This window comes from Hemicordylus capensis, chromosome 6, assembly GCF_027244095.1.
Source record: "Hemicordylus capensis ecotype Gifberg chromosome 6, rHemCap1.1.pri, whole genome shotgun sequence".
Taxonomy (NCBI): domain Eukaryota; kingdom Metazoa; phylum Chordata; class Lepidosauria; order Squamata; family Cordylidae; genus Hemicordylus; species Hemicordylus capensis.
The window spans coordinates 72,223,531-72,251,371 of NC_069662.1; the positions used below are offsets into that span (position 1 = coordinate 72,223,531).

At 46.7% G+C, this 27,841-nt stretch overlaps 1 protein-coding gene across 2 annotated transcripts in view; it reads left to right on the top strand.

The window, feature by feature from the left end:
• The window catches only part of LOC128329335 (uncharacterized), a 145,197-nt gene extending 124,589 nt beyond the window's left edge, over window positions 1-20,608 (top strand). The window contains exons 8-9 of one of the 2 annotated variants that reach the window (XM_053260344.1): window positions 16,398-16,620; window positions 20,436-20,608. In XM_053260344.1, the coding sequence (XP_053116319.1) occupies window positions 16,398-16,495 (98 nt within the window). In that variant the 3' untranslated portion in view covers window positions 16,496-16,620; window positions 20,436-20,608. Of the gene's footprint in view, window positions 1-16,397; window positions 16,621-18,345; window positions 18,390-20,435 lie in introns of those variants that run through there. The other variant, XM_053260345.1, reaches the window with a different exon arrangement.
• Window positions 20,609-27,841: the final 7,233 nt, after the last annotated feature.

Here is a 27,841-nt window from a genome sequence, read left to right on the forward strand (position 1 = left end):
ATGGATAGGAGGAGATCTGCTACATAGTTTTCCAGTTCAGTCCACATTGATCTGACCTGAGGCTTCCTCCGTATTGGAGAGAGATAGATGTTAATTTTCAGCAGACTGCAGCAGCCAAATTGAATCAAAATTGCCATAGCATATTGTTTGAGTGGTGGAAGCAGCTTTGAGGATGCGTGTAGAGACGTAGCAACAAGCACATCCAGGCCACCTTTGCATCTGCCACAGCCTGCCCCAGGTACAGCTCCAACTGTATAAGAGTGAAAGACATTGAGTAATATCTCCCCGGATGAGTCTGAATAGCAAGTCCTGAGGACAAACAACAGGGCAGGCCTGCGGTCTTAATGTCCTGCTTGTGGGCTTTCATGAATCATCTGGCTGACCACTGTTGGAAACAGGATGCTGGACTAGATGCATCTATGCAATCCAGCAAAGCAATTCTTACATTTGTGTTAAGATGATGAAAATGGTCTCTTTATCATTTGACCACCTGCCTCTCTACCTAGTCTACCATTTCAAATTACAGAACATTTAATCTACAATCCAATCTTCAGATGCAAAACAAAAGCACTTACAAACAGAAATAACACCAGCATCCCTGCCAGCCTCTACTATTCAGCACCACCAGTTTCCTCCCCACACTTCTGAGATTTCACCAGGTACTAGACACACCTTTCAAGACCATCATTACAGCCTTGAGGATGGTAGATCTTCTTTTAGAAGAAAACGTCTCAGGACGTTGAATTTCTTTCAAAATACTGTGCTTGTGCAAAGCAACGGTATAATCAGGGAGCACATAGACTTCTTGCAGTGGAGCGGTTGGCCTGCTGGATCCAAACACAGCTTTGATGTAATGCCTCATATGACCTCTGTAGCACAAGATGGAGCCACACTCCAGTAGCTCCAATCATGCCAGCAAAGCATCTCCGATGGGTGTGCCCAAGCACACCCACATCCATGCCATGTTTCAGGCAGGACTGAAGCTCACCTTCCATCCCTACCCCTGGGAGAAGAACTTTGTGCAAATCTTCGAATACAGGATTCCCAACCTTTTTAAAAACAAGCATACCTCTTCTGCTCACAGACCAGTCCTTCAATTCAGATACCCTGTAGAGACTGTGTGTGTGTGTGTGTGTGTTTCTCTGTGTGTGTGTGTGTGTGTGTATTGATGGATGGATGGATGGATGGATGGATGGATGGATGGATGGATGGATTGATTAAGTGCCGTCAAGCCAGTGTCAACTCTTAGCAACCACATAGATAGATTCTCTCCAGGGTGATCTCTCAGGTCTCTCAGTGATGCATTCATTGCTGTCATAAGCGAGTCCATCCACCTTGTTGCTGGTTGTCCTCTTCTCTTTCCTTCAACTCCCCCCAGAATTATAGACTTCTCAAGGGAGCTGGGTCTTCGCGTAATCTGTCTGAAGTACGATAGTTTGAGTCTCGTCATTTGTGCCTCGAGTGAAAATTCTAGATTGATTTGTTCTATGATCCATTGGTTTGTTTTCCTGGCTGACCATGGTGTCCTGAAGAGTCTACTCCTGCACCAAAGTTGAAAAGCGTCAATGCTTTTTCTATCTCGTTTCTTCAAAGTCCGCCTTTCACATCCATAGAATGTCATGGGGGAAACCATTGTCCAAACGATTCTAATCTTTGTAGGTGTAGACTCCTCATGGCATCTAAATATCCTTTCTGAGGCCTTCATTGCAACCCTACCAAGTGCTTGTCTGCGGCGTATTTCTTGACTGCTGGATCCTTTACTGTTGACAGTCGATCCTAAAAGGGAGAAGCTATCCACCACTTCAGTGTCTTCAGTGTCTATTCTGAGGGTGACACTTGTCTTTAGTTTAGTCTTCTTTACATGTAATTGTAGTCCCATATTTTCACTGTGCTCCTTCACTTTCATTACTAGAGCCACATTCTCAGCTCTCAGAGTGGTGTCATCAGTGTAGCGCAGCTTATTGTGTATCTATGCACACACAAATCTAAAGGTTACAGTTATGAAACAGCTTACTCCAGTCACTGGCTTACATCCAGACTCAGTTACTCAAGAGTACTCCCACTGAAATTAATCAACTTGTCCCACTAATTTCAAGAAGACTGCTGATGACTAGCTTTCTCTAGATGTAGGTCTGTGGCTGGAGTAGCCTACCTCATGACTGTAGCATTAAAACTTGGCACTAATATTCCGTCGGTCAGGATGAGGGAAGGAGTACGCTGAGCTTCCGCACGTCACCAGCCAGTCAGAAGCACAGGGAGAGAGCCTTCACCCTCCTCCCTCCCCTTCTACAATAGATACATCGCTGTGAACATGTTGGCTTCCAGCCGGCAGTCCTCAGATGAGGTACACATCGCGTGGCAGGAGGTCTCTGCATAGCCCCGAGAGCCCTTCAAGTACCACTAGGGGTACTAGTACCCCCTGTTGGGAACCCCTGTTCTATATACAGAGAGTTCTTTTTAAATTCATATCCAGGTCTCCATCTGTACCAGAGAGAGGCCCTTTCCACAGCAAGTCTGCACAGCTACAAATGGCAAAACGTAACCAATCACTATCTTGGCTTCAATGGCTGGTCTAGTTGCCTCATCACAGTAAGGATGACCTGCTGTTTTCACTGTCATTTCAGTGAAAAGAAGCTTTCATACCAAGTCTGCAGGTATGCTTCATTTAAGTGTCATGACTTCCCTTCATGGGTAGGTGAGAGAGTAAGCCAGTAGCTCATTGTGTGCTGAGCGTAGACAGAAGTCTGCCAATTGCTAATCACTTCTATAACCAAATGGTCTGCGAATTCACTACCTCGGAGAAGTGATGAACTAGTTTGATCTAATATGTAAGCAGCTCTCCACTGTAAATGTATTGTGTCTACATATGTGGATTGGCTTTGGTAGCCAGCTCTTCATAGTTGCCAACTTCCTCCCCAGGGATGTCTGCTTGCCCAGCACAAAGCCAGACTCCTCCTCCCTCCAAATTCCCAGTGTGTGGAGAACTCAGGAGTTGAGAGGAGTCTCTCATTTTGTGCTCGCCTACAGTATTGTTGCCGGAAATATTCCTAGTCACTCATGGTGACCTGCAAAACCTTGAGATATAAAGGCAGTTCACACAATGCTCCTGTTTTCGGATTGTGTGCAAGGGAAAGGCTGGAGAGAGAGAAGTGATTTCTGGGGGAGAGGAGCTGAGCCAGAGAGTGCCTTCCTACCCAGCTCGCATGCCCAGCAGTTTACCCAGGCAGGTAGAAACATATGTCTGTTCTAATCAGAGCCATGTGAACTGCCTCACAGAGTATCTTGAGGGGGATGAGGGTTGGAAAGGAAGCATGGGATGGATGTAAGTAGTGGGACTTCTATTATTATTATTATTATTATTATTTATTATTACACTTCTATCCCGCTCTTCCTCCAATGAGCCCAGAGCGGTGAACTACATACTTGAGTTTCTCTTTCACAACAACCCTGTGAAGTAGGTTAGGCTGAGAGAGAAGTGACTGGCTTAGAGTTACCCAGCTAGTTTCTTTCTTTCTTTTTTCATTTCAATTTTTTAATTAACTTTTAACAATAACAGTAACCATAACAATCATAATAAACACAGTTACAAGTTGACTTCCCGCGCACCTCTTTTCGTGATACCAACTATAAATTTTACCCTTATTGTAATATTAATTTAAAAGGAAAAACACAAATTAAAACCTTCCACCACCATTAATCTGCCCAACCTGCATTTCAAATTTCAAATCCTGCTGTAAGATCCATAGTAGGAAAATAATTCTTTAAATAAACCAAAAAAGGTTTCCAATCTTCCTTGAAGCGTTCTAAACTTTGGTCTCTGATCAGTGTTGTAAGTTTTGCCATTTCTGCATATTCTAAAGTTTTTATCAGCCAATCTTCTTTTGAAGGCAGTTCGTTAGTCTTCCATTTCTGTGCATATAATATTCTGGCCGCTGTAGAAGCATACATAAAAAAAGTTAAATTATTTGTAGAAATTGCTCCTTGTGTTATTCCTAGCAGGAAGAATTCTGGCTTCTTAGGGAATGTCACTTTAAATATCTTCTTCAATTCATTATATATCATGTCCCAATAGGCCTTGGCCCTCCCACAGGTCCACCACATATGAAAAAAAGTACCTTCAGTATGCCCACACTTCCAACATTTATTTGAAACATCTTTATACATTAATGCCAGTTTTTTAGGCGTTAGATACCATCTATACATCGTTTTGTAATAATTTTCCTTCAAAGCATAACAAGCAGTAAATTTTAAATCACTTTTCCATAGTTTCTCCCACGCTGCCATTTCTATATTAAGTCCAACATCTTGAGCCCATTTTATCATAGTTGTTTTAACCAATTCCTCTCTAGTCTCCTCCAAAAGTCGTAATTTATACATTTTAGAGATTAATTTTTCATCATCTTGACATAATCCCTTCTCAAAATTCGAAATCTGATCTTCAAATCCAACTTTAGGGTCTTTCTTATACACCTCATTTAACTGATAGTACTGAAACCAATCTCTAACCAAGTTTTGTAATTCAGTTAAAGATTTTAACTTACAATCGTTTCCCTGAAAATACAACAGATCTCTATATGTACCCCCAGACATCTGCATATTTACTTCTTTACGTGATAAAGCTTCAATCGGGGATATCCATAACGGAGTTTTTGGTTCCAACCAATTTTTATATTTTAACCATACCCTCATTAAACTCCTTCTTACACAGTGATTCAAAAAATCTTTATGTACTTTAGTGTTTTCATACCATAGATAAGCATGCCATCCAAACCTTCTATCAAATCCCTCCAGATCAAGGACTCTAGGGTTTCTCAATGTTATCCATTCCTTTAGCCATGTCAAACATACAGCATCAAAATACAACCTTAAGTCTGGCAAGGTAAGACCACCCCTTTCCTTTGCATCTGTTAAATTCTTAAAATTTATTCTTGGTCTTTTCCCCTGCCAAACAAATTTAGCTATATCCTTCTGCCATTGCCTAAAACAAGTCAAGTTATTAATTATAGGAATAGTCTGAAAGAGAAATAACATTTTAGGCAAAACATTCATCTTCACCACTGAAATTCTTCCCATCAAAGATAAATTCATTTTAGACCATCTTTGCAAATCTCTTTTCATTGAGTTCCATGTTTGAACATAATTATTTGAAAACAGCACAGAGTTATTATTTGTTAACCAAACTCCCAAATATTTCACTTTCTTCTCCACTTTTAACTCACTTATTTCACCAAATCTATCTTTACTTTCCTGATCAATATTTTTAGTCAGAACCTTAGTTTTAGTCTTGTTTATGTAAAATCCTGCCAACTGGCCAAATTGCTGTATCTTGTCCAAAAGTCTTTCAATCTTATCGACTGGATTCTCTAAAAATAACACAACGTCGTCTGCAAAGGCTCTCAGTTTGTATTCTCGTCTCCCGATTTTGGGACCATGTAATTCATCATCTTCCCTAACAGATCTACAAAGCACTTCTAAAACCAATATAAAAAGCAATGGAGAAAGTGGACAACCTTGTCTAGTCCCTTTTTGTATTCTACAATTGTCTGATAATTCTCCATTTACAATAATCTTGGCATATTGTTCCGAGTAGATAGTTTTAATTGCTCTAATGAAATGTTCACTGGCCGTTATTTCCTCTAATAAACCCCACATAAACTGCCATGAAATATTGTCAAAAGCTTTCTCTGCATCCAAAGAAATCATCGCCATCTGTTTTTCATTATGTTTTTCATAATACTCCAATACATTCAAAACTGTTCTAACATTGTCTCTCAGTTGTCTCTTTGGCAAAAAGCCAGCTTGATCCTCATGAATAAAGTCTCGTAGTACCACTTTCAGTCTTCTTGCCAAAACCGCAGCAAAAAGTTTATAATCATTATTTAAAAGTGATATTGGCCTATAATTTTTGACTAATGTTAAGTCTTGATCTGGCTTTGGGATTATTGTAATATTTGCATATTTCCACGAATCTGGCATAATCCCTTTTTGTAAAATGTCATTCATAGTCCATTGAAGAGGTTGTAAAATTTGATCTTTGAGTGACTTGTAATACAAAGCTGAGAGTCCATCTGGCCCAGGGGCCTTGTTGGATTTAGCTTGATTTATTACTTCTATTATTTCCATAACTGTTATTGGAGCATTCATGATTTCTATTTGTTGAAGAGAAAGTTTTGGAATATTTTTAGTTCTAAGAAACTGCTTAATTTTTTTATCTTCTACTATTTTGCCTTGATATAATTCCGAGTAATATTTTAAAAATTCCATCCTTATTTCCTTTCCATTATAAGAGAGCCCATTTTTAGTTAATATTTTAGATAAAATTTTTTTCTTCCTCTCCAGTCTAATTTTCCAAGCCAGCAACTTGCCTGGTTTATTTGCAAATTCAAATGATCTTTGCTTGATATACTTCAGATTTTCCTCAAGTTCATTTGCTATTAGCATAGAGAGTTGTTGTTGTAAGATCTTAATAGCTTGAGAGATCTTCTTCTTATCTTTAGTCCATATCAATTCTCTTTCCTTTTTGGAAATCTGCATCAGTAGTACCTCTCTTTTCAATCCTCTTTGTTTTTTTAAATATGCATTTTGCTGTATGAAAAAACCTCTCATAACCGCTTTGCTTGCATCCCAAACAATTTTGTTGTCCAATCCTTGATTTAAATTCAATTCAAAATAATCCTTTAACTTCTTTTTGGCTTTCTCAACCACATCTGGTTTTTTCAAAAGATATTGATTTAGTCTCCACCTAAATGAGGTCGCTCCTTCCTTCTTCCATGCAAAACAAATCGGATTATGATCTGAAAATGTCCTAGGTAGAATGTCCATTGTTTTCATATGAGTTATAATGGTTTGGGATGTCCAGACCATATCTATCCTGGAATGTGACTGATATCTTTCCAAAAAGTAGGTATATTCTTTTGCATTTGAATTTTTAATTCTCCATAGATCATAGAGATCCATATGATCTACTAATTCAAAAAATGCTTTAGGAAGTTTACCTTGTAAATTCTTTTCCGATAAATCAGATTTTCTGTCCAAAACTGTCGAGACAACTCCATTAAAATCTCCCAATAAAAGCAAATTAGCATTTGATAGATCTGCCATCTTTTGATCCAAATAGTTATAAAATTCAACTTTCCTTTCATTAGGGGCATAGATTCCAATTATCACTGTTTTAATTCCAGATATTAAAACTTCCAATGCTAATATCCTACCTTCTTCATCTTTAAAAATCAATTTAGGTTCAAATTGTTGTTTGACATAAAATACTACTCCTCTTTTTTTTTCTTATCTGAAGAAACAAATTCTTGTCCCAGGGCTCTATTTACCAAAAATTTCCGATCATGTTTTCTAATATGAGTCTCTTGTAAACACACTATATCCAGATTTTGTTTCTTAAGAAAGTGGAAAACCCTGTTTCTCTTAATTTTTGAATTCAGACCATTTATATTCCAAGATAAAAATCTGTAAGTTCGTTTATAATCCATATAGAGTGACTTAAGTTATATGTTTATGAAGCAGAATGTTCAGAAGATAAGTCTTTTTTGTATTTCCGCCAGAATTCTTGTGCTTTCAGGAGCTCAGTGAATCTATTCCTCTTGCTCTTGTAGAAGAAGGAGATTCCCTCTGGTAATTCCCATCTAAAACGTATTCCTTTAGCATTTAATGCATCAACCAAAAATTTGTAATCCTTACGTTTTCTTAGAATTCTGGCTGGAATCTCTTTCAAAATTTTTATCTGATGAGTTTGAATTGTTAAGGTTGTAGTAAAGTGAGCCTGAATGATTCTCTCTGCTATTGATTTGGTGGGGAAATGTACTATGCAGTCTTTGATTAATTTATTTCTTGTTGCAAAATCCGAATTTACACGAAAGGCTGTCTCAATCTGGGCATCCATCTCATCAACCGTAATTCCCAAAAGTGATGCAAGTTCCACTCCAAGTAATTTCCTAATGTTCTCATTAGGAATTTCAGGAATTCCTCTGAACCGTAAAAATCTCTCTTTTTGTCTTAATTCTAACAAAGCCATTTGATCCAGTAATTTTTCTCTGTCATCCTTCAGTGATTGCACATCTTTTTCTACAACATCAATCCTTAATTTAAATTCTTTATTGTCCTGTGCCAATTTTTTGACAGTCTCATCAATATTTGAGGTCCTATCATTTATCTCAGCCATATTTTGCTTCATTTGGGTTACATCAGAAATGACCTGTTTGAGGTCGGTGGCATTTGATGCCAAGGCAATTGCGTTTGACTGCGAAATTTGTTTCATCTCAATCAACGTCTGGTCCATGGCTGCAGCTACTTTAACTTCCCCTGCACTTGTATCTGGAAGTGAAAGTTTCCTTGCTTGTAGATGTGTCTGGCTTAGATGAGGTTTCTCCCTGCCTTTCATGATGACATGAAGGAGTTAAAGAAGAAAATCCTTTGCCCAAGTATGTTTGTCCTTGATCTCAAAACAGAAAGTAAAAACCTGAGCTTGTACTCAAATATAAACAATTGTGCAGCATATCAGTGGCCGTCAAAACTTGCTCACGGTAGCGTGGAGTATAAAAAAAAAAAAAATAAGACAGCAGAACGTCTCTTCTTTAAACTTGAAGAACAACAATCCCCACTGATAGAATTCTTTCCAGATATTAAAACCAGCAACTGAAGTTTCCAATCTTAGTAGTTAACAAACAGAAGAAGAAGGAAGGAGAAGGGGGGGGGGGGAAGAGAGAAAGTCCTTTCTTTAATTGTAATCCAAAAGAGAACTTATAGGCTTATCTGCGACGGCTTTCCCGGAAACGCAGGAGAATTCATCAATCACTGAGTCACTAAAGAGGTGAACTTCTTTGAACTTTTCACATTAATTATATCCAAGCCAAAGAGATTGTCCGCTCGGCAGCTTTAAAATTCCTGAGCAGGAGATTAGCAAAGATGGACCCCCTTTTCCCTGCTGGTGAACTTGAGACAATAAATCGTGCTCTTCAGCCCGATCCACATATCAAATTACCAGCATATGAGAAGACGTGGGTTATCTTGAATCAATCCTTTGATCTAGGATGATGAAGGGAGGAGTTTGAAACCTCAAAATCCTCTTTTTCTTCCTGCTCAGTCCTCCCTTGTCAGAGAGGCAGCCACTGCGTTGGCGGTCCCAACCGGAAGTCAGAGTTACCCAGCTGGTTTCATGGCTGAATGGGGATTTGAACTCGGGTCTCCCCAGTCCTAGTCCAGCACTCTAAGCACTACATCACGCTGGCTCTGCCTTTCCCTCTATTGCTCTCAAAATCCCAATTTGAACAATTTCAGAATATATCTAGTTTTGAAGAGGAGTAGAACAAAGAGGAGGAAGTGAGGTCTTCACTCAGGAGCCAATGTCTGAAGTATGCTGGCTATTTAACACAAATGTGTTATATATATAGATAGATAGATAGATAGATATAACTCCCCCCCACAATGCACTACATGCACAATGCAATGGGGGATTTGCCTGTCAGATTCTGTATCTCCTAGGGCTAAACTCAGCCCAACGAGACACACAATAACCGGAAGCCAGGTTAAGGTTGCGCTTGCAAAATCTTAGCTAACAGCCGGGTTGGTTTGAAGGGTTAGGTAGGCAGGAAGCATCGGGATCCACGGGGATTCCGGCCTAAGATCGGCTGGGCTGCCCTTGCCCACGTTAGGCTGGTCATGAGAACAGTCCCATTGATTCTCAGGCCCAAGATACAGCATTCTTTAGACATTCACCCAGCTAGCATTGATTATTAGCTCAATCATTTTCAGCAACAAATTGACATGCCTAGATCTTCCTGTCCAGTCTTCTAGATTCTAGGCTCGGTTAGGATGTTGGATAACAGCTATCTTTATATGCATTGACAGTAATAAACTCAACTCAACTAAAACTAAGACATGCCTATATATCTCAGACCAATCTCTTTTTCTTATAACAGAAAGATATTGTCTTTCAGAGTTTCTTATGGCCGCCAAGAGAGCCCAGAAGCTTGCAGCACATTAAGCACTCTCGGACGCATTTCAAAAGATCCTGCTTGTTGTTCGAGGCAAGGCCTTTTCCTTTTAAAAATAAAAACACATTTTTAAAATCCTGCTTCTATCCCACTCTTACCTGGGGTTCCAAGTGGTTTCCATCCACAGGACGGATCAGATCCTCACCTGCTTAGCTGAGTTTCTCCCAGACCATTTTCTGAGTCCTAGGTGGAAGAGCAGAGACACAAGTTACTGGCTTTAAAGCTTGGGATCTTCTCCAATGATGGTGGGAATTGTGGAGGAGGAGACTCGCCATCCAGAAATGCATGGTTATGAAGGCCAAGGGCAGCAAAGAGTGGGCTAAGGCATTCTTCATCCAGATGAGATGGCTCCCCCATGAGGCAAGGTGAGGTGACAGTCTCAGGCGGCACTTATGCCCTAGGATGGCAAGTGTAGGCACCCTGCCCCCCTGCAGGTGTAGTTTCGCCTGCCTGCTACCACCGCCTCCCACCAGCTCCTCTACACTCTGTCACCCTCCTTTCAGGTGTCCATCCCTTTATCCTGGCCCCGTTCCTGATTCAGACAGTGGTCTCTACCTCTTCTCCATTGTCCAGCTGCCTTATCTTTTGAAAATTTATTTAATCTATTTTAATTGATTTTGACATTTAGATCCCGCTCTTCCTCCAAGCAGCTCAGCGTGGTGTACATGCCTTTTTTTATCCTCACGACAACCCTGTGAGGTAGCTTAGGCTGAGAGATATATGACTGGCCCAGAGTCACCCAGTGAGTTTCATGGTGGAAAGGGGATTCGAACTCGGGTCTTCCTGGTCCTAGTCCAACACTCTAAACACTACACTATGCTGGCTCTTCTGGGCATGTCACTGTATGAAATTGCAAGTCAGCGGTGGAGTACAATGACTTATGTTGTATCTTCTGATGGATTTTTCACATTTAGCTGTTTTTTCAGGATAAAAAATAAAATAAAAATAAAATCAAGCCTAGGGCTACAGTAATGCAAAGAAGTTCCCGTCAAGATTTCTACCAGTCGCAGCTGTTAAAAGGCAGAGGACTCCTGCTGGGAGTGGGGGGACAAAACACACGGCAACCCTACTGTGCAGCCTCCCCAAAGTTCTGCAAAGGTTGCCTGGTTTCTCTGTGCTGGTCAGGATAGGGGGTGCCAGAGAGCCTAAGCGACACACGGAGCAGCAGCACCAGCTCCATTGGTTGTCATTCCAGGCAGGGCAAGGCAGGACATCTTGATGTGGCAGCGTATTCGGGGTCATGCTGCTCTCACTCTGTGCAGGAGGCTGGCCACCTCAGAAACAAGACAAGAGCCCTGGTTTGTACACTTCTTCCTGTGCAGGCACAATGCAAGTCGTGCTGCTCTAGGTGCATAGGCAGAATTGGGGGGGGGCAGGCAGGGCAGGTGCCCTGGGCGCCACTGAGGTGGGGGCACCACACCAGTTCCTGCCACCCCCACCCCATTGCCCCCCTGCCCAGCCCCAGGGCCCCCCAGCCACTTGCCTCCAGCTCCGGCCTAGGATCGGCAAGGCCTGCAAACTGCAGAGCTCTTCTCTCCCCGCCTCTCAGCTGATCGGCCGGTGGGCGGGGCTTCCAGAGAGGCCTCCCAGTAGGCCTCCCTGAAGCCTGAACTGGGCAGGCCCCAAGCAAGGAAGGAAGGAAGGAAGGATGCAGGCAGAGTTCTCTGCAGCAGCAGAAGCAGCAGCCGCCCCTCTGCCAAGACCATCCAGAACAGCTATTGCTAGGTAGGCTATGAATTCCTTTTTGTGGTCCCCCCACCAAGGAATCTGCTTGCCATAGGGCTTTGATATGGGGGTGGGTGGGGCTGGGGCGAGACTGAGAAGTCTCTGAATATTTAATTTAAAACAGACTGGAAAATGTGCTGGCTTTAAAAACAAAAACCATCTAAAAAGGCTTATAAGTGGCTTGTTTCAGGGCAGAAAATTACAAAAACTTCTGGAACAAGTATATTTTATTTATTTTCATTCAATTGATGTGAATACCGGTTCGTCCCTGGGTCCGCCTTTTTGCCAATCAAACAGACTCAGTGGGGATCAATTAGAGGCAATTTTATTTGCTGCTGCAGCCAGCAAGGTAAATCAATGGGCTATTGCTCTGCATTGAAATACAAATTGGTTATAGGTGCATCTTACATTTATACAGACAATCTGAATGATGTTGACACCCTAGACATAGTATACTTGGCAACAAAATGGTGGACTAAGTATCTAGTACGCATGCAAAAGATTCATTGTTCGTCTGGTGATCACTCCTTATTTGGTTACATCCTGTTTTCTTTAACTGTCAGCAAAGAACAGTGAGCATTCATCTGGTGCGAACCAAGTTTCTTTAGATACAATTTAGTGGAGAAATGACGTTGATCATGTGAGGCCGTGTCCTTGAGCTGGCCTGAGCTGGGCTGGGGTTACTTTAAGTTAGAGTGAGGTATTCTAAGTAAAATGGAGTTACTTTGGTTTTCTAAAACACATCACATTCATTCATAAATGCACTTATGTTCAAGTTGTTTTGCAACCCAGAAAGTCTGAGTGAGAACTGTGAAGCATGTGCTGTGCTTTTATTTTATTTTTCTTGTGTGTGAACTGCTCCCCATAAACTTGCAGCGACTTCAGGGTAAATCTGGCCAACATGTGAATGCAGCACCTCCATTCCAGAGGAGATGTGTGTTAAAGGGCTTTAATAGCCTGGTGTGAAAAACCTCCTGGAATCAAACTTTTCTGAATTTGTTCAGAATTCTGAGAAAACAAACATAGGCTCACCTTGCATGGTTGAAAGTCTCCTTTGCTAATCTGCAGCGAGGGGGCCATTTTAATCATTAGCATTGCTAGTGTGTTCTAGGCATTAAAAGTAGCACAAATATCTAGTACTCCATGTATATCACTATATACTGTGAAGTGTGCATGTGTGTATTCAGTGAAATGTATTTCCAGGCAGCATACGTATTTTGAAAGATCCGACTTAAATCCTTGGGGGCCTGTGGTGTGTGGAGGCCCTGGACTTATAGGGGTGGGGGCCCATTTTGAAATCTCACCTTGGCCCATTCCAACCTTGCTATGCCTCTGAATGGCTCATGTTTTCAGGTATGGATCAACAAACATATCTAGATGGTACAGTGTTCCTTTTAAGAGGGATTTCCAGATATTGTTGACTACAAGTCCCATCATTCCTGTTTGGACAGGGGCGCAATTTCAGTGCTTGCCCTAGGTGCCATTTTCCCTGGTTAGGCCTCTGGGCCTGGGGGTGGGGTGTGTGTGGAAATTCTCTCTCACCAGCTCCTCAGTGAAAGTACACACTCCAGAGCTGCCTGGCTACCAGCTTTCTAGCCTGCTGCTACCAGTCTGTGTGGACAATAGTTAGAAGGATGGACTGGACCAATGGGCTGACTCGGAAAAAGGCAGCTTACTAGAAGGTTGCTAGATCTCTTGTATGCCTTTTCTTCGGTCTTCAGCACAGACAAGTGAGAGCATCAGAGCCCAGGGCAAGAGGGAAGGGGGGAGCTGGCAGGCTCAGGGCAATACACATGCCTCAGGCAAAGAATCTACATTTCCTCTGGCTCTGCTGGCTTTAAACAAAGATCAGCAGCTCTTTTCCTGTTGCACCCTGCTGGCTTTTCTGGTTTCTTTTTGTTTCTGGCTTCTAGCTAAGCTCAGTCTCTGACTAGTTTTACAATATGTGTTTAAACAAATGAGCACATGCAAAGTGCAACTCTCTCTCTCTCAAATCCCCTGGGAGAAGGTAGGAACATCCTTAATTAAACAGAGAGAGACAACAACAGACCTCCTTTGGAGAAAAAGTACTGAAGAAGGGTCTCCCTGCCTCTGGCCAGCAGCACACACACACTGAACCTCGCCGTCTCGGCCTGCAGCCCCACTCCCCAGGCTCCAGCAGCAGTCTCCGTCTCCGTCTCCAGCCGCTGTCCTCCTCCTCCTCCTCCTCCTTCTCTCGCCTCCTCAGCATGCCTGCCGGCTGCCTGCCTGCTTGCGCACCCCAATGTGATCACACCAGGCAGGCAGAGCGGTGTGGGCAGTCGCACGGACCCCCAACTGACTGAGTGGCTGTGAGAGAGAAGGGGAGGCAGAGCAGAGCAGCCCCCGTGTGCGTCCCAAACACCTCACCAGGCCAGGCAGGCTCAGCCAGAAGCCCAGGCGGTGGCTGCTGCTGAGTGAGGGGAGAGCAGGCTGCTCTTGCCTCTCCGCTCACCCCGATCCCCCCCCCCCGCCCCAGGTGTCGGTTTATGCAGATTTACACACACACACATATACCCCACGGAGAGAGAAGAGAGAGAGAAAAATAAAATAAAACAAAGGTAGTACCACAAAGTCATTACAAAGGTGGAAGGGGAAATCGCATTTGTCTATTTTCCCCTTCTGACCAAAGGCAAACCCACCCCCCCACCTGCACACAATCTTCTTCTCTCGTGATCATCCTGCTGCCACAAGCTCTGAGGGAAGGAACCAAGAGGGAAAAGAATCACATGCTGTGGTGCAGGGCCCCCGCCTGCAAAGTTTATGTTAGCCATGGGGGTGCTTGGTGAAAGAAGGGTCTAATTTCTCCCCCCAGAACTGCCCACCAATGTCTCCCTGTACAAGCAGCCGTGAGAACTACTCCTGCTGAGAGGTGGCCGCCTCCCTCCGCTCCAAATCTGCTTTTCGAGCCTCTCTGCACTGCAGGGTAGGGCGCATGCGAGACATACACACAAACACACACACGAGAGAGAGAGAGAGATTAGAGCAGAGGAGCAGTTTACTTTGTCTGGAGAGTGTGTGTGTGTTTGTATGCGGTTGATGCAAGAATGCAGCCAGCCAGCAGGGCAGGCAGACGCTGTGTGGCCTGCTGGACAACAAACAGCAGCACACAGCAGCAGCAGACAGCTCAGACAGCTCTCGGGCCCGGCCTGCGCTCTCCACCATCCAATGGGAGCACCCACCCGCCGCCCCCGTCCCACGCTGCCCAGAGATCTCGTGTGAGTGTGCTGCTGCAGCCTGTGCAAGTGAGTGTTGGTGGTGGGGGTTCGGGAGCCACTGGTCCGCTCGCCGGCCACCCTGGATCCGCCTCTGCCCTCCACTCCGGAACAATCTGGCTGAGTTAGGAGCAGATTTTCTGGTTGCTGCTCTGGATATCAGCCTGTAATAAATTTAAGGTGGCGATGATGATGATGATGATTACAATGATGATGATGATGATGATGATGATGATGACGATGGTGGTGATGAACAACTTTGTTAGCTATCCCATAACAAATTGTTGTCTGGGCGGCTCAAAACATGAAATGAAAACATGAAATGAAAACATATAACACATTAAATCATAAGAGACCAAAAGGGGCAGGGGTGGGGGTGGGGAGAGGAAATACAAAATGCAATACAAAGAAATTTTAAAACTCTTTTAAAATTAGTTTTAAAAAATCAAATTTGAAAATCAAAATTTAAAAAGCCTGACAGAACAAAAAGGTCTTTAGGTGGCATCTAAAAGAACAAAGTGAGGAAGCCAGGCGAAGCTCACTCGGGAAGCTATTCCATAAATGGGGTGTCAGCACCCAAAAGGCCTTCAACCTAGTAGCCACCCGCCTCACTTCCTTTGGCAAGGGCACCCGGAGGAGGGCCTCTGAAGAAGTACTTAAGGTTCTGGTTGGGACATATGGATCAAGGCACTCTGAACTTTGGGGCCGAAGTCCAGGGCCTCCACCAGTGTTCTCTCTAACAGGGATTCCCAGATGTTGTTGACCACAGCTCCCGGAATCCCCAGCCAAAGGCCATTGCAGCCAAAGGCTATTGCTGGGAGTTGTAGTGAACAGTATCTGGAAATCCCTGCTAGAGGCAACACTGGCCTCCACATCCCTGGGGGGTCCCAAATCCTTTTTAGTTTGTTTTGGGTGCTGTGGTCTCCACTGGCCCTCAATCGACCAGGCACTCAAGTATAATTGTGACCTGTTTCAGGTGCTTTAGAGACAGAGGGGGGAGAGATATGTGGGATGGGAATATATTAAGTTGTGTGTTGATACATTTCTGCTAGTGCATATCTGCATAAGTGTATCTGTTTTATATTCTTACATTCTTGTGAGTTCAGTTGCTGTTTGTGCCCTCAAGAAGCCACGTATGAAAAATATTCCATGTGTCACAGTGTCTGTGTGTGTGTGTGTGTGTGTGTGTGTGTGTGTGTGTGTGTGTGTAGGGGGGATGATGCTTAAGTTGCAGGGTGGGGGTGAGGGGTGGGGTGCTCCAGAAACCTTTAGGTCCAGGCTCCAAAATTACCTAGGTGCACCTTTGCCTCTGATAGAGCACAGACTGTTTGGAGTAAAGGTGTATGTGGTTGGTTTGTGTAGTGCTGTAAGCAAATGTGCTCAGGCTGGCCTAGATGTAGCAGATTCTCTTTAATGTCTGTTTTCATTCTGTCAGGTCCACAACACCACCCCTGTTGGCACCTCCATCTGTACCTCCACCCTCACCTCCATCCATACATCAGTCCGTACCTCCATCCGCACCTCCATCCATAAATCATTCTGTACCTCCATCCGCACCTCCATCCATACTTCAGTCCGTACCTCCATCCTCGCCTCCATCCGTACATCGGTCCTTACCTCCATCTGCACCACTGCCTGCACCTGCGTATGTACATGGGGTAAGTGAATGTAGAGTAATCTGGGCCTGCTTCTTCCTATCATTAACCTCATCATATTAGAGCTGGTCTGTAAGACAGCCTAGTAGAAAGTACGATTGTCAGGTACATTTTTATAAAGGTAGCTAATTTCCACAACCTTTTACTCATGCCAGTTGACTATACCCTACATGAACCATCCACTCCCCCTTTGAGCAGACTTAATATGCTCTGCATGCATTGCAATATACTTAGGCTTAAAACAATCACAAATGAATCAGTTCCCACTAAGACATAGTCAGAAAAGAAATGGAATCTCTGCTTGTTAAAGGTGGGCCAGAGAAAGTTGTTTTCAGTACTTCACCCACTCCCAGTCTCTGTCCGGGATGTAGGAAGGCTGGCAGCAACCATGGACAGGCAAGTGCCTGCCCTTTTCCTGCCAATGCTGCCAGGCCAGACCCCCCGCCATGCAACGAGGTCTCCTCTGCCAGCACCGGGTCTCCCTACACACATACTGCTACTGCCGCTGCCTCCTCCTCTGATGGCAGGCTTGTCCCCGGCTGTGCTGTCCCCGGCCGGCCATAATCCTTCCACCCTGTGTCAGGACACCAATGCAGGAGGCGTTTCCGGGGCTGAGCAGCATGTGTGGCGCATCCAACTGGAGAGTGCATTCTGTGTTGGCCCAGCTGGGGGCTTCTTTGCCCTGCTTGCCAGGGAGAGGAAGGAAGAACCCTACTGGGCCGGCGCAGAAAGCACTCGCCGACTGAATGGGCCATGCAGACACGTAATCTGGGTGGGGCAGGCAGGGCACGTGCCCTAGGCGCCAGTTGCAGGGGAGCACCAAGTGCTTACCATGCCCCGCACCCAACCACCACAGTTGTGTTTTTTTTTTCAGGGTTTGTTTGTTTGTTTGTTTTGTTTTGGAAAATCCCCCCCCTGCTGGGTGCCTACTGCCACCCCCACTCACGCAGCCGCACAGGACACACAACAGAGATCTGAGTCCCGGCGGAGAGCCTGCGCCCCCGCCCCTACCCCCCCAGAGCACTGACTTTCCGATTATTTTTAGGGAGCGTTTGCTGCCTGAAAGCGTCTATTGCAGAGAGGAAGAGAAAGGGAAAATAGATGCTTTCAGGCAGCAAGCCTGCCCTGAAATGAGACTGAAGAGCTCTCTTCAGCTCTTTAGAGCTCGAGGCCACACCCCTTTGCATGTGATGTTGTCATGTGAGACTTCACATGCAAAAGGGCGTGGCCTAGAGCTCTAAAGAGCCGGAGGGAGCTCTTCAGTCTCATTTCAGGGTAGGCTTGCTGCGTGAAAGCACCTCTTCACTCCAAGGTGTGCTCCTTATTCAGTAAACAAAATTTTGCAGGCAACCCCTCTCCCCATCCAGCTCAAATCCTATCTTCCTTTCTTTGGCTGGGCTTTTCTCTGTGCTCTGTTGTTGGAGGGGGTTAGAGGGGAGGGGTGTGGAAGAGGGTAGGTACTTAGCTGTGCTGGTTTGCCCTTCCAGCATCTCATGGGTAATAGCTTTGCTGTCTGCTTTCGTGGAATAGGGAATTGCAAAAATAAATTGCTTTGAATTATTTTGTAGAAGGCATAACTCTTATGCGAGCAGTGGTCATGGTTCATCTTTAGTGATGTATTATAAAACTGTATTTGGTTGTTTGCACTGGGTTTTATGCTTTGTGTGTCCAGACAGTCAACAGTTGATGGTGACATGCTAGTGGGCTTTTTTCTTCTTCATTCCACAGATTAGCTGTAGAAGCTGTCTCAGGGCTAAGATGTGCCTTCTACAACAGACACATGTAATACTCTCTCGGGTGTGGGTGGTTGTGATTCGAATTACACATGGCCACTGGCAGTTGCGAGTTTCAGCAGAGAAATGGGTGGAATGTTTTTTACCTCTGGCTGCTTTTTTCTCACATGGATGGAAAAGGAGCCTTGAGAGGGCAACATTAAGGAGGAAAAAAATAACTGCTGGGGGGAAATATCATGATCCTTTGCTTTTTGTCCCTTTGCTCAGACAAATAGTTTTTCACTAGCTGATTTTAATTAAAAAAGCAAAACAGTTGCGGTGACTGGTACCTCCATCTATTGCATAATGTTGATTTGCCTCACTGTTCCACTGTAGTGCTGTTAGTGCAACTAACCGTTCTCAGCGTGCAACTTTTGACACTTATAGATGCTCTGCAATGCTTTCTTCTTTCCTTTTGGATTGTAGCACTGTGTTCTGCTTCCTCCTGTTGTGGTCCAGGCCTGATTTATATACTGAATATGCTCATTAGCTAGCATACAAAATGAGGCCTGTCTCATAGTGTCACAAAGTGACCAAGTTCTTTTATAAAGTGACCATGTAGGATCTGGACGCAAGGAAGAAAGGAGATCAAACCAAACCTAAATGATTCAATGGGCTTTATTGAGTATAAAAGAATAACAACATCAATCTAACTGAGCAGAAAGCAGAACATTCTATCAATATTACAAACAGTATTTCAACCCTAACCAGCAACAATATTCACCCAGTGTTCCTAACTTACATATGTGTGTGTATTAAATCTTCCTAGAAGCTAATACAACTCAGATACAGATGGAAAAACGGGGGGGGGGAGGGAGGTAAGGAAGGCTGAGGGCTGGCATGGTTTGGGGAGATCAGGAATTAGTAGAGGGACGAGGGGAAAGGAGAAGAAGGTGAAAGGATGGAGGGATCCAAGGCTTGTAGATGCAGCATATTACCAGGATCAGAGGCTTGAGAGCAGTGGATCTTTCAGCTGAAGGAGAGAAGCTGTTGGCTGGAGACAAGTAGGGGTGTGCATTTCGGGTTTTCGGTGATTCGGCTCAGGACCCGAGCTGAATCACCCTTGTTCTGTTCTGTGCCCGAATTTTGCTGACCCGAATCACCCCCGATTCGTTTCGGATTCGGATTTAATCCAAATCCAAATCCGAATCGATTCAGATCAGCAAAAAGGACCCTGGAGCCAAAAGAGTGGGGTGGGGTGGTAGAGCCTAATGGGTGTAGCCACCACCCCAATTTCAGGGGGATTGGACAAAGGGCTGATTTTTTGTGATTTTTTGAATTTTTTGTGTCTTTGGGGCAGATTGGGGGCAGAAAGTGTATCTGCCCCAAAAGAGTGGGGAGGGGTGGTAGTGCCTAATGGGTATAGGTTACCACCCCAATTTCAGGGGGATGGGACAGAGGAGGGTTTTTCTGAGGGTTTTCTTGGGTGCAGAGTTCTAGATTCATTCATTCATTCATCAAGCATCATACTACTCTCAACTCTAAATGACCCCACACTCTCACTTTCTCTCACTCTCTCCTTTATTACTATGACGAGTATGGGAATGAATCAATCTAGCACTCTGCTGCACCCAAGAAAACCCTCAGAAATTCACAAAAAATCAGCCCTTTGTCCTATCTCCCTGAAATTGGGGTGGCAGCCTACACCCATTAGGCACTACCACCCCACCCCACTCTTTTGGGGCAGATCCACTTTCTGCCCCCCATCTGCCCCAAAGACACAAAAGATTCAGAAATTCACAAAAAATCAGCCCTCTGTCCCATCCCCCTGAAATTGGGGTGGCAGCCTACACCCATTAGGCACTACCACCCCACCCCACTCTTTGGGGGCAGATCCACTTTCTGCCCCCCATCTGCCCCAAAGACACAAAAACTTCAGAAATTCACAAAAAATCAACCCTCTGTCTCATTCCCCTGAAATTCGGGTGGCAGCCTACTACACCCATTAGGCACTACCACCCCACTCCACTCTGCTCCCACTCCAAGTCCAGCAACAGTGCCCTGCCCTGAACCTCACCTCATCCAAACTTTTTTGGCCCACTACAGTCAACAGACAGGCACAGCCAGGAGGGAACACACATAGCATGTGGAGGACCCACGCAAGACAACAACACTCCGCAAGTGGAGCAGCAAGGCTTGGCATGTTGCCCCCTCCTAGCCCACACAGCTTTGAAGAGTAATGCATGGATGATGATGGCAGATAAGAAGAGAATGGCAGCACGCACATGTCTCTGGACATTTCTTTTCCGCAGCCTGTCTGAGTCTGTGGCATGTGATCGCCGCATCTATGTATGGGCAAGCAATCTTCAAATAAAATGCTGTCAATCAACTCTCAAACATGACCCGATCTTCATTTGGAAACATAATATATCTCCCCACACACGCACAGGCACAGTGAATTGCACCTGTCCTGTCCTTTCCCGGGCCCCACGCGACCACACCACATCACACAACACCACCACACACCACGAAGAGGTCTCTGCAACAAAGCAAGCTAGAATTTGCAGGCTTTTTCGGATTGCATCCCAATGCATACCGCAGATACTGGGCAGAAAGACTGTGTGCAATCACATGATACAACATTACCACTAGTTTAGAGTCTAGACTAGTAGTATGCCTTTATTCCCCTGTGTGTGTGCACTGTGTGGGTGTGCTCACTCACTCTGCAAGAGGGTTAGGGCTGAAAAGGTTGTGTCGCCTCAGGTTGCAATGTGTGCTCTCTTTGTCTGCGTGAGACAGACATTTGTGTGAGGGCTGCACCAGCATCAAGCTCATCATTGGCGACACAGCTTTTGGGGGGGAGGGGAGGGGGGTGCGTGTGTGTGTGTGTGCTGCTTCAGGCACAGCAGTAGTACTACTCCCATTGTGGCCAGAAAAAGCAGGCAGCAGCAGAGCAGACCATCTTACTCGGCGGCGGCGGCGGCGGCGACAACCTATAGCTCAGTAGACCAAGGCAAACCACATCTGGATTTGAACAGAGGAGAGCATGAAGATTAAGAAAGAACATCACCTGACCAGCAAGCCAAAATCAGAAATAAGCACATCACATTGAGAAACGCAGCAGACAGACCTTTTTTAGATTTCAGCTTCAATGCAATTGTTCATGGGAGGAAGCAATGATGACAGTTTTAGCAGGCAAGCAAAAGCTAGCAATTAGCAGCAAGCCCTCTCAGTGACAGTGTGTGTGCCCCCCTCACCAGGAGGCACAGGCCCATTGCACAGAGGCACTACTCTCCCCCAGGGATGTCCCTTCCAATCCTGACTGTGCCCCCCACACATGCACACGCAGCAGTCTGTCTCTGAGGTTGTGGATGGATGGTGCGCTGCCCTACGGCCCAGCCTTCAGCACTGGGCAAGTGGGTGCTCCCAGCATCGGGGGGGGGGGGGGGGCACCACAGATTTCTTCTGCAGAGACATCGACTACAGCTCCCATTGTCCCTAGTCTTGATGGTGGCCAGCCATCGAGACAGTGGGAAATGGGAGTTGTAGTCTCTCTCTGCCACATCTGTGGTAACCCCTCCCTCATGCTGGGAGCACTCACCTGGCAGTCCACCATCCCAGGCTGACAGTGCAGCGGTGCCTGTGTATGCATGCGTGTCTGGATGTGCCAGCAGCACTAAGGGGCATGTTTTAGTGGCAGGGTGGTCTTAGAGGGATGGACTGTGACACATCTTCTGGCCGGGATGAACTGCCGTGGCGTGGGAGGCGCTGCATAGGGGGGGTGACGCGAGTCACTCGCCCTCCACGGCCAGTTCGGGGTAGCCCAGCAGGGGGAGGTTGGCCTTCAAGAAGACGAGCTGCTCGACCAACTCAGCATCCAGGCGTGAGCGTAGAGGAGTCACCACGTCCCCGGCCATGGAGAACAACCTCTCGCTCGAGACGCTGGTTGGCGGGCAAGAGAGAAACCGGACAGCAACAGACGCCAAGTCCGGCCAGACTTTGCGACGCGTTGTCCAAAAGGGGAATGGCTCACTCTCCTCGTCTTCCGTCGCCTCCTCCAGGTACTGCAGAACAGTCTGCTCAGCACGGCTGGGGCGAGGGACAGGCTCCTCCTGTCTCCCCGGCATGAGACTAGCATAGCCCCTGAGCCACCGGGTGGTGGTTCGAGGTCGCACTGGCTGCTCTGCTGGTCCCACTGCCGGAGAAACCATGCCGCTGGACTGGGAAGAAGTGGGTGGTGGTGGCAGTGCTGCTGCTGCTGGGGGTGGGATGCGCAGTGCCAGCCTGCGACCAAGACCCCTCCTCCTGGTCGTCTGCTGCATCACCTATCCCTAGCTCCTTTCCTCTTCACGCTTCACGTGTTCGACCAGGAGGTCCCTCCACCTGGGCAGCTCGCCAGGAGGCACAGCGCTGCCCTTCATCCTTGGGTCACAAATGCATGCCAGGACATGCCATGCAGATGCGGCCCATGGTGTCTTGAGCCGCTCAACTACCCCAGTCCTCAACCGACCTGCCAGGGCAATCGCAACCCCAGTGGTCAGAGTGGTCTGGAGATCGCTCATTGCCTTCTCCAGGAGAATAGCAGTGGGCAAAGCCAGGCTCAGCGTGGCGGTCTGAGTACACAAGTCGTTCGTAGCAGAATAGAATGGCTCTAGTACTAAGACCAGCTCGCGGATCACCGGCCAGTCATCATAGAGAGACTTGCACAGATCCAAGCAACCACGCGTCCCCAGGCTGTTGAGTGCTCCCTCTTGCTCATGCATGCACCGGAGCAAGAGAAAAGTGGAGTTCCACCGGGTAGGAACATCCTGGGGGATTTGGTGTTTAGGCAGGCCCAGCTCGATCTGTCTGGCCTTGAGCTGGCGCCTTGCCTTTTCACTCCGGTGGAAGTGGCCCGCTACCTGGCGGCAACGCTCCACCAGGGCGGCCACGGGAGCAGCAGGATCCTGACCTAAACTACTAGAAGAGCCCCGAACACGCTGGTGCTCCTTGGCCTTCTTCGGCGCCTCCTTGAGGCCAAGCGCACCCTTCACTACGAGGTTCAAGGTGTGCGCAGCGCAAGCGATGTTCACACCGTAAACCTGCCTAGCAGCCTTGGTGATGTTGGCTGCGTTGTCCGTCACCATGAAGCCTCGGCGGAGGGTTGGCTCCCCGGCCAGCCACGCCCCCACCTGCCGCTCCATGACGGCAGCCAACTCATCTGAAGTGTGGTCTGTGTCCATCGCCTCCACATGCAACACTGCCCAAGAAGGCGTGCATGCATGGGAGGAGCTGGATACAGCACCAGCAGCACCAGATGTCCCCTCACCCCCATGCCCCCACCAATGGGCTGTCAGGGACATGAAGGCAGTGTGCAGCCCACTGCGGCTAGTCCAGATATCCGCAGTGAAATGCACACTGGTGTTTGGCCCAGCTGCACGCAGCTAGGCCAACACGGCCCCCCTGCACACACGGTACAGGGAAGGGACCACCCTCCTGCTGAAAGTGGTCCTTGAGGGGATCTTGTACTCCGGAGAAAGCAGCTGGAGCAGACGCCGGAAGCTGACATTGTCGACAATGGAGAACGGCTGGTCATCAAGAGCGATCATCTCACCAATGGCCCGAGTCACGAGACGAGGCTTTGGACGATCAGACCGCTTCCCAAGAGATTGCACCCACTGATGATCGGTCAGCTTTTCCTGCCTGTGGGCAGGAGCCGCTGGCCGCTTGCTGCTGCTGCTGTCACTACTACTGCTTCTGCTACCAGGTGAGGCACCGGGCCTACTGCCAGTGCCAGCAGAGGTCTCCACACCTGGGTGCCGCCGACGCATGTGCGACCACAGCCCCGAGGTTGTGAAGTGCATAGGGTCCCTGCCTCTGCTGACCAGTGCCTTGCAGTGGGTGCACACAGCATGGGTGGGATCACCAGGGCTAAGCTCAAAGTGATCCCAAACCACACTGCCAGACTCCCCAGCGACACGAGGTCGCTTTGTTGGTGGAACTTTTGCTGGTTCCTTCTCGGGCATACCACCACCGATGCCCTCAGCGCTGGCATGGGAAGGCCCAGGGGCAGGAGAAGATCTTCCCTCCTCCTGAGCCCCCTCAGATGCCAGACTGAGCCCCCCACCAACCCCCATAGTGACCGTTTGGGGGGTCCGCAAGGTGGATATGGCTGGACTGCCAACCTCCTCCACCAGCACCACCTCCTCAGCTGCCACAGGAAGATCTTCTTCCCTGGCAATCTGGGAGCCCCCCCCCCAAATCCTGCCTGGCCGCAGGCCCTGGCATAGGGCCAGGCTGACCTGAGAAGAAGTCAAGCCTCTGCGCCGAAGCAGGGCCGGGGTTGACTTGGGGAGTAGGCCCCTCTTGCCGCCCCCTGCCACGACCAGCTGTAGGGAAGACAAGCCTCCCACTTACTTGCGCCCTCCCTTTTCCTGCTGTCCTCCCAACCATTGCTTTTTAAAACATTTTTAAAATTTTCAAAATGTGAAGAAGGGGTAGTTGTCTCAGGGGGCAGCAGGTATACCAGAGGGCCAGAAAAACAGTGGATGTGCTGCGGCGCCGGTGACTTTACAATGCCTCCTTGCTTAAGGCTTGTTGTTGTTGGCACAAATGCTGTTGCTGCAAGATCCCAGTCAGAAGTTGCCGTGCAATGAATGTATCACGACACAGTCAGTCACAGAGGGACTGGGAGACAGTGGGAGTTACTTGATGCGCGATACAACAGAAGCAGGCTGTGCAACAAAAAAATATAAAAATTAAAAATTAAAATATTAGCTCAGCTGCTGTGCAGTGCACAGGTGCAGGAGGAGTTATTTAAGGCTGGAGCCTTGCGCACACAGTGTGCAGTGCACTTAGTCAGTAGAAGTGAAAGTAAGTTTAGTTATATTATCTTTCTCTGACTGTTGGTCACTTTGAATGGAATGGACTGGAGAATTTATTTGTTGCAAGTAACTTGTGTTGTTGTTACTAATGTATCGAACGCACTCCACCACAGGGGAAAGTTACTCTCTCTGTGGTCTGAAAGTAACACACAGTTACAAAAATGTTTCAGAAAATTATCTCTGTGTCAATTTCACAGGCAAATACGATGGAAAAGTAACTGTGGGCAGATTAGGCCCTTAAAAAATATTTCTGCAAAATACACGAAAGCAGCAACAGAAATATAAAGTTGCAGCACTACTAGGCCAGGCCACTCTTACAGTCTACTGCTACTCTACAGTTGAACCTCCTCCTAATAGCTAGCTACCGGGGAAGGCTACACACAAACCCTAGTTATTTAAAACCCTATTTATTTAAAACACTATTTATTTAAAACCCAAGCTTACAACTATCACAACACTTTAAAACCCTATTTATTTAAAACACTATTTATTTAAAACCCAATCTTACAACTATCACACAACACTTATAGAGAAAAGTGAAAACCCCAAAAACCTAAAAACAGGGAAAAATTAATAAACCCCAAACGAACAATTAAAGGAACGGAACACTACAGATTAGAATGCCGTGTGTGACGTGCGTGTGTCTGTGTGTTGTGTGCGTGTGTAAAATATAAATGGCTGGGCCAATCTCACTCAGGTGTAGGCTTCTCCAACGCCGGGTCTCTGGCGTCCACCTCTGAGGGTCTGGTCTGGTGGTCACACAAGCGGGCCTGGAGTGCAGGCAGGCAGGCAGGCAGGCAGGGACAGGCAGCAGTGACTCTCCACAGAAAAAAATTGCCAAAAAAGTGGTTTGGCAAAAAATAGGGTGGGGGGATTCAAAAGGAGAAAAAAAACCCCTCCTTTCCCACCAAGGGCTGCAGGCTGGCAATGCTTGCAGCCAGTCAGATGTTTAAAAAAAAAAAAATCTAAAATCTATTCCTCTTCTCTTCACAAAAAAGGATTTTAAAAAATGAGAAGAGGTTTGCTCTGCAAGGAAGAGGTTTCCTTTCCTTAAAAAAAATCTCCCCCTCTTCTAGCCCCAACAAGGATTAAAAAATGAGCAGAGGGTTTGCCTCTGCAAGGCAGAGGTTTCTTTAAAAAAAAAAAATCTCACCCTCTTTTAATCGAAAAATGGATTAAAAATTGAAAAGCGGTTTGCCCCTGAAAGGAAGAGGTTTCCTTAAAAAAAAAAAAAAATTCTCCCCCTCTTCTAGCCCCAACAAGGATTTAAAACTGAGCAGTGGGAAACCTCTGCAAGGCAGAGGTTTCTTTAAAAAAAATTTCCACCCTCTTCTCTCTTTATTTAAAAAATTGCTTAAATAAAGCAGAAAACCAATCAACAAGGCAGAGCACTGGCGTAAATGCAGAAAAAGAGCACCCACAAAAATCCAAAATCAAAATGGAGGCAAGACTTACTAAGCAAGGCAGCAGATCTCTCTCTTGTGTCTCTTCTCCCACGCAAGGCAGCAGAAAGGAAGAAAATGGATACTGGTGGCCCCTTAAATACCCTCCTGCAAAGCCCTCCAAAAATCACCCCAATCCTTGACCCTACGTCCACCTGTACCTGGCCAATGGGAGGGTGTGATTTACTATCCAAACCTTATTTGGTCATTTTCCTCTGCAGGTAGGAACTTTTATTTTCAATGGAGGTGAATGGGGAAAATTTTTTGCATTGAAGTCAATGGAGAAAAAAAGACGGGAAATTCAAAGAGCTGTCAGAATGAAAATGGAGGGGGAAGAAGAAGGCAATTCTGCAGCCACAAAATGGAGGCTGCAGACATGCCCACGGAGGTCCGAATCACCCGAATTTTTTTCCACGAAATCGGGGTGATTCGGATCGGGCACAGAAAATTTCGGGGGTCCTCAGGGGTGATTCGGATCGGCTCCGAATCACCCGAAATTCGTTGTTTTGGGCACAGAACGATCTGTGCCCGAAACGAAATGCACATCCCTAATGGCAACCCTACTCTGCAGCCTCCCCAAAGTTCTGCAAAGGTTGCCTGGTTTCTCTGTGCTGGTCCGGATAGGGGGTGCCAGAGAGCCTAAGCGACACACGGAGCAGCAGCTCCAGCTCCATCGGTTGTCATTCCAGGCAGGGCAAGGCAGGACATCTTGATGTGGCAGAGTATTCGGGGTCATGCTGCTCTCACTCTGTGCAGGAGGCTGGCCACCTCAGAAACAAGACAAGAGCCCTGGTTTGTACACTTCTTCCTGTGCAGGCACAATGCAAGTCGTGCTGCTCTAGGCGCATAGGCAGAACTGGGGGGGGGGGCAGGCAGGGCAGGTGCCCTGGGCGCCACTGAGGTGGGGGCGCCACACCAGTTCCTGCCACCCCCACCCCATTGCCCCCCTGCCCAGCCCCAGGGCCCCCCAGCCACTTGCCTCCAGCTCCGGCCTAGGATCGGCAAGGCCTGCAAACTGCAGAGCTCTTCTCTCCCCGCCTCTCAGCTGATCGGCGGGTGGGCGGGGCTTCCAGAGAGGCCTCCCAGTAGGCCTCCCTGAAGCCTGAACTGGGCAGGCCCCAAGCAAGGAAGGAAGGAAGGAAGGAAGGAGGAAGCAGGCAGAGCTCTCCAAAGCAGCAGCAGCAGCAGCCCCCCTGCCCAGACCATC